Raw genomic sequence first — 7,500 nt, forward strand, 5'->3', positions numbered from 1 at the left:
GAGAGAGAGAGAGAGAGAGACACACACACACACACACACACACACACACACACACACACACACACTGTTGTGTCAAGTGTCCGTCCCTGGTGTTCTTGCTGTTTTGAGCACTAACAGATGGTAATGATAAAGCTTTGATGTTTCTCCCTCATCTCTCTCTCTCTCTCTCTCTCTCTCTCTCTCTCTCTCTCTCTCTCTCTCTCTCTCTCTCTCTCTCTCTGAGCGCATGTGCGAGTGAGTGGGCGGAGTGCTGCGAGTGAGACGCGTGAGTGCTGGGCCCCCGGGCCTTTTCACTGTTTTCTCTATCTTTTTCTCATTCTTTACTTTCTTTTTATTATTTTTGTATGGTTTGTTGTGTTTTATGTTTGAGGGTTAGTTTGGGTGGGTGTTTGTGAGTAGTTCGTTTTTTTGTTTCTCTTACCGAGGCGTCTGCCCCGACCTGGGAGCATGGCGGCCTTAGGTACAGGTGTGTTGAAGTCTTTAACGCGGCGGCATGCCATTAAAATAACAGCAAACGCCAGCGTTGAAGAATGTAGTTTAGCAGTTGGTGAGATGGTCGGTCACGACAAAATTCTCTCCGCGGCTCGTATGAACAGGGCAGTTGTTTTGTTTCTGGAGACGGTAGAACTGGCAAATGACGTAATTGAAAATGGAGTAGTCATTGATGGTGTTTATACCCCAGTGCTCTCTCTATCATCACCCTCTAAAAGGGTAAATATTTCCAACATTCCGCCCTTTATTAAAGATGAAATACTGATTGAATCGCTATCCCGTCATGGCAAACTAGTATCACCCATAAGGAAGATGCCGATTTCAAGTAGCAATCCACTCCTTAAGCATGTTGTATCTTTCAGACGTCAGGTATATATGATCTTGAAAGATAACAAGGATCTAGATTTTACTCTGAATGTGCCAGTAGAGGGTTTTCATTACTTGGTGTATGTTTCTTCCTGCTTGATGAAGTGTTTTGGCTGCGGCCAAACTGGCCACTTGGTGCGGGCTTGCCCTAAAGGAACGGGCACTGCTGATGATGGCGAAGGGGAACCTAATAAAGAACAAACCCCAAGTGTTGAGGTTCTCACTGGGGAGGGTGCAGAAGCTAATGTTGTTGGGGGGGATGGTGGTGATGCTAATGTGCAGGCAGTGGGAGAGGGGGAAAGCTCCTCGGCCGAGGTGAGCCTCCTGCGTAGCCCCCAGGTGGAGCCAGCAGGTGAAGACGCAGAGCAGGCTTTGCCCAAAAGCATAGATGTTTCCCAACATAGTGTAGCAGGGGATGATGATCTGACAGATGGGATTGATGCAGAGGACGAAGGTTCTCAAATAGATGCAGAGGACGAACCTGTTTTTAAAGTGCCCCAAAAAGGTCAAAAGCGATCGCAAGGTGATGAGACTGTTAAGGGGAAAAAGAAACTTGCGCGAGGCCAACTCAAACCCGCTACGGTGGAAAGTGATGTAGAGTCTGACTGTAGTGTGGATTGTACTTTACGCACGAGTGGCTACACTTCCCAAGAATACACCGTGGATGATATTAAACATTTTCTAAAAGAAACTAAGAATGCTAGAAATGTTCAGATCGACAACTTTTTCCCTGACGTTGAACAATTCATGGCCAAAACAAAGCAGTTCATTTCGGACGGGCTTTTTTCTAACCCTGAGGTTTACCGTTTAACCAAGTTTATAACGAAGTTAAATATCCTTTTGGGTAAAGACAGTAAATCAAAGAAGGCAGCACGTCCCAGACAAGCAGCAAAATGTTTATAATGATGCAGTTTATTTTTATTTTTCTTTTGTTTTTGATTATGGGGGATTTTCGTGTAGCTTCTCTAAATATTAATGGGGCTAGAGATCCAATGAAAAGAGCCCAGTTTCGAATATTGTCACGCATTAAGCGTGTAGACGTCATGCTCTTACAAGAGACGCATAGTGATACTAGGAACGCAACTGATTGGGCCCTAGAGTGGGAGGGTATTGCTGTTTTGAGCCACAACTCCAACGTTAGTGGGGGAGTCGCATGTCTTTTTGCAAAAAGCTTTACTCCCATTTCTTATGAAGTGGTGGAAGTTATAGAGGGAAGGCTACTAAAAGTCAGAGCTGTTTTTGAAGATTATGTTTTTCATTTTGTGTGTGTGTATGTCCCAACTACTGCAGCAGAAAGAGTGGCTTTTTTAGAAACGTTGTCTACTGTTATAGCTGGATGCAATGGTGATGAATACTTGTTTATTGGGGGGGATTTCAACTGCACAGAGCAGGATATTGACAGGAATCATGTTGAACCGCACATGCTTTCTCGCAGGAAACTTTGTCAATTTATGCAGACACATGATTTAAGTGACGTATGGAGGAATTTTTACAGAGATCAAAGACAATATACATGGACTCACGTCCATAGTAATATGATTTCATTAGCAAGGCTTGACAGGTTTTACTGTTTCAAGCATCATCTTAACATTTTTAAGAATTGTGCTATTACTCCTGTAAGTTTTTCAGATCATAGTTTGGTTGTGTGCAGTGTGTTCCTGAGCTCGGTGAAGCCAAAGAGTGCTTTTTGGCATTTTAACACCACTTTAACTCTGGATAATAATTTTAGGGATGTTTTTAAAGCCTTCTGGGATGGTTTTTGTGAATGCAAGGCATCTTTTATCTCTTTACAACAGTGGTGGGATTTCGGCAAGGTGCAACTCCAACAACTGTGTAAACAGTATACTCGAAATATCACAAGAGACAGAACCCAGTCAATTGAAATTTTAGAAGCAGAGTTAGTTGAAATTCAGAATTTGGCTTACTCTACTGGGGATCATGATGACATTGACAAGTTGGCAAACAAGAAAGGCGCCTTAGCTGAGCTTTTAGGTTTTAATGCACAAGGAGCGTTGATTCGTTCACGTTTTCAGTGTGTGGATCAGATGGATGTACCCTCAAAATTTTTCTTTAGCTTGGAGAAGAAAAATGGGCAAAAGAAATGTATTCACTCTTTGCAATCTGAGTCTGGAACTCTTTTGACTAGTGTACATGATATTCGCAATAGAGCTGCACGGTTCTATAAAGAGCTATACAGGAGCGAACTAAGCGGTGAACAGGCTGACAGTGTGTTCATGGAGGGATTGCCACAGGTTTCAGAGGAATCCTTGGCCGAGCTTGATTCCGCCCTGACGTTGGGGGAACTAGAGAGCGCACTTCAAAGTATGGAGTGTGGCAAGGCTCCTGGCCTGGATGGCATCCCTATAGACTTTTATAAGTCTTTCTGGCCTGAGGTGGGGGAGCATTTGCTGGAAGTGCTTAACGACAGTCTTGCTGGAGGTTTCCTGCCGGTGAGCTGTCGTAGGGCAGTCCTCACGCTTCTACCCAAAAAGGGTGATCTCACTGATATTAAGTGCTGGAGACCCGTGTCGCTCCTGTGTAGCGACTACAAGTTGTTATCCAAAGCACTGGCTAACAGGCTGGGTAGAGTGATAGACCAGGTCATCCATCCGGACCAGACATACTGCATTCCCAGTAGATCCATTTTTGACAATGTTTCTCTAGTCCGTGATGTCATAGACATGGCCAAAATTTTGGGGCTTGATGTGTGCTTGGTCTCTTTGGATCAAGAGAAAGCGTTTGATAGGGTTGAGCACAGCTATCTATGGGACACTTTATTTGCCTTTGGATTTAGTGAAGGCTTTATTCAGAAAGTCAGGGTTCTGTACAGTGGTGTGGAGAGTATTCTCAAGGTCAATGGTGGTTTAAGTGCTCCGTTTAAAGTTGGCAGAGGTGTGAGGCAAGGCTGCCCTCTATCTGGCATGCTATACTCTCTAGCAATAGAGCCTCTTTTGCAGCGAATAAGAATAACTTTAAGGGGTGTGTCTGTGCCTGGGTGTAATGTACCCCTTCGGTTGTCAGCCTATGCGGATGATATAGTTCTTCTAATTAGTGGGGGAAGGGATATAGAGATGGTTGTTGACATCCTTAAGGATTTTGGGTTACTCTCATCGGCCAAAGTTAACTGGTCAAAGAGTGAGGCTCTATTGCTGGGTCAATGGGTGGAGGGAGTGCCAAGTCTACCGGGAAATTTGAACTGGAGGAAAGATGGTTTTAAGTATTTGGGTGTTTTTCTGGGGAGTGATGAAATCATGGAGAAGAATTGGGAGGGGGCAGTTGAACGGGTTAAAGGAAGGCTTGAAAGATGGAAGTGGCTATTGTCAAAAATGTCATACAGGGGGCGGGTACTTATCATTAACAATCTGGTAGCCTCATCCTTTTGGCATAGACTAGCCTGCGTAGACCCTCCACCTGACTTATTGCAAAAGATTCAGTCTGTTTTGGGGAATTTTTTTTGGGATGGGCTGCATTGGGTACCTCAGTCCGTTTTGTTTTTACCTAAAGATGAAGGGGGGCAGGGCCTCATACATTTGCATAGTAGGACTGCAGCTTTTAGACTGCAGTTTGTAAAAAGGCTCTTGACAGGGCCTACAGATGCTGCATGGAGGTGTTTGAGCTGTGCAATACTGAAAATGGGTGGGTGTTTGGGGTTGGACAAATCCTTGTTTTTAATGAAACCAGATGGAATGGTGTTTTCAAATCTGCCACCGTTTTATCGTTGTTGTTTGAAAGTTTGGGCTTTGTTTAATATCAAAAGGCTTGGCCCTGCAACCTCCTTATATTGGCTCCTGCAAGAGCCTGTGGTGGGGGGTGCACGACTGGATATCTCCTCAGACAATTTCCCTTCACTTCAGAAGATGCTGTGTGACGCCAAGATTGTCACATTGAAAGATGTAGTTGACCGGGCGGGACCACATTTTGGAAATAGGAGGGGGCTTGCCGATTCCTTGGGCCTGAGGTCGCTTCGGGTTGTGTCGCAGCTCCTGGAAAAATGGCGTGCTGCTTGCACGAAGGATGAAATTGAATTGCTTGTGGATTACTCTGCAGGGGGGTGTCGTCCTGATGAGCAAGACCTTTTTCCTGGGCTGGTAGTTTCACCCAACTTGGACGGGTGTACTGGTCCACTTCTAACACCTAGGAACCCAAACGCTATGTTGCTGAATGTGGTCACCGGGAATCAGCTGTACCATGCTTGTGTCAAAGTGTTTAATAAAAAAGGTTTAGAGAGCAGGGCTGACACACCTTGGAGCGCTGCTCTCAAACTGGATAGTGGGGTGAGGCCTGAATGGAGAGCACTGTATAAACCACCATTGGCTAAGAGAGTAGGGGACTTACAGTGGAGAATTCTTCATGGAGCAGTTGCTGTCAATGCTTTTGTTTCAGTGATAAACACAAATGCTAGTCAGGAATGTCCTTTCTGCTATCAAAGGGAAACAGTGTTTCATGCGTTTTCATTGTGTTTAAGGTTACAACCTTTGTTTTGCATGTTGCAAGGTTTATTTGGTGCTTTCAGCGAAGAGTTCTCCACAGAGATGTTTGTCCTTGGTTTTAAATATGTCAAAAAAAGTCAAAATGTTTGCAAACTGTTGAATTTTATCCTGGGTCAAGCCAAAATGGCTATTTATATCACTAGGAGGAATAAGGTTGAGAACCAACCTGGAACTAATGTTGTTGTTCTGTTTCCTGCCCTGGTTAAAGCCAGAGTTTTGGTTGACTACCATTTTTATAAGCTGATGCAAAATCTGGAAACCTTTGAGGATGTGTGGTGTGCCAAACATGCAATATGCACTTTGTTTGAAAGTGAATTACATTTTAGCCATCTTTTATAGTTTTTTTGTTTTTATTTTGTCTTTTATTTACCTTTTTTTTTAATCTCTAACGGCAATGATTGATTGATTGATTGTCCTGTTTTTGAAACTGGAAATAAAGCATGTTTTTTAAAATCAAAAATCTCTCTCTCTCTCTCTCTCTCTCTCTCTCTCTCTCTCTCTCTCTCTCTCTCTCTCTCTCTCTCTCTCTCTCTCTCTCTCTCTCTCCCTCTTCCTCTCTTAGTTGTTTGTTGGCCTGAGGTTCACCGTACAGAGACTGGATGATGCTGCTGGTCCTCACATCAACTTTGAGTTACAGATTCACAGGTAAGTAATCGGAACTCTCTCTCTCTCTGTCTTCTGTTGGTGAATTTATCTACAGTTGAACTCTTGACCTTTAGGTCTCATGAGGTGAAAATGCCATTGCCTGGATTTGTAGTATTTAATGAGTATTTATTTTTTATAAAAGTGCTTCACCAAGGACACAGACACGGTCAAGTAAACACATACAATCCCTATTCCCCCCTCTGAACTATGCCCTTCCTGATATCACTGCTGTGTGTGTGTGTGTGTGTGTGTGTGTGTGTGTGTGTGTGTGTGTGTGTGTGTGTGTGTGTGTGTGTGTGTGTGTGTGTGTGTGTGTGTGTGTGTTTTGGGACTACACTTCCAGGTGAGTAATGTTAGCCACATGTACCCACATCTTATTGAAATTTCACCCCAAGAGAGAAAAGAATAAAGAAAGTGAGAGAATAAGTGAAGGAGAATAAAAACCAGGTGTGGGGGTTAAGATCGCTTAAGTGGAGAGAGAGAGAGAGAGAGAGAGATTAATTGTAAGAGGTTATATGTTTAAGCACAGTAACTGATATGGTATGTTTGACATATGGTTCCACATACCCTCCCTCTTAAATACCAAATGTTATGAGGACCTTTCAAACCTGATTGTGTGTGTGTGTGTGTGTGTGTGTGTGTGTGTGTGTGTGTGTGTGTGTGTGTGTGTGTGTGTGTGTGTGTGTGTGTGTGTGTGTGTGTGTGTGTGTGTGTGTGTGTGTGTGGTTTGGGGTAAAAGAATGCATTTTAATTTTAAGGGGTCAGATGAAATGTACCCTCTTTGTCTTCACACTGAGATGTACAAAGATGTGACGTACAAACATCTGTTTCTGTCCCCAGCTATCCTTACACATTGTTTTCAGTCTTTGGTGTGTGTGTGTGTGTGTGTGGGTGTGTCTGTCTGTCTATCTGTGTGTGTGTCTGTGTGTGTGTAAGTGTGTTTGTGTGTGTTTGTGTGTTTGTGTTAGTGTTTGTCACTGAGTATACAGTATGTGGTTTTGTACACATCATGAAGTGCAGTTTTGTGAGTGTGTGAGGGAGGTTTGGGGGGTTAGTAAATATCTGTGTTTTAAATTCTGTGGTTTCCCCACACAATGACCGGCGAGACGCGAGACTGTTGACAACTCTGGCACAAGAGTGACTGCACTAACACATGTGCACACACAAGAACACAGACATACAAAGACATACACACACACACACACACACACACATACACACACAAACACACATACACCCAAGGGCAGGCATGTTTTCTGCCAATACCTCAGACCTTGCATAAAACAAAGAACCTATGTTGATATTGATTGTGTGTGTGTGTGTCTGTATGTGTGTGTCTGTATGTGTGTGTGTGTCTGTGTGTGTGTCAGCTCTAATAAAGACAACTCCCGGAGTAACCCGGTCAGTCTGACCCTCACTGTTGCGGCCAGAGCTCAGGTGGACATCAGAGGGTGAGCAGCGCTACTGGGCATGCCCAGTTCATTTCATTTCAAACATTAGGCACATC

General features: G+C 43.8%; 1 protein-coding gene across 1 annotated transcript in view; it reads left to right on the forward strand.

Annotated features, from left to right (window-relative positions):
* Positions 1-7,500, forward strand: part of itga8 (integrin, alpha 8) — a 71,082-nt gene that overhangs the window by 52,624 nt on the left and 10,958 nt on the right. The window contains exons 22-23 of the mRNA XM_062539064.1: positions 5,911-5,993; positions 7,364-7,444. Of these exons, the coding sequence (XP_062395048.1) occupies positions 5,911-5,993; positions 7,364-7,444 (164 nt within the window). The remainder of the gene's footprint in view (positions 1-5,910; positions 5,994-7,363; positions 7,445-7,500) is intronic.

The sequence above is a fragment of the Sardina pilchardus genome, chromosome 6 (assembly GCF_963854185.1).
Source record: "Sardina pilchardus chromosome 6, fSarPil1.1, whole genome shotgun sequence".
Lineage (NCBI taxonomy): Eukaryota > Metazoa > Chordata > Actinopteri > Clupeiformes > Clupeidae > Sardina > Sardina pilchardus.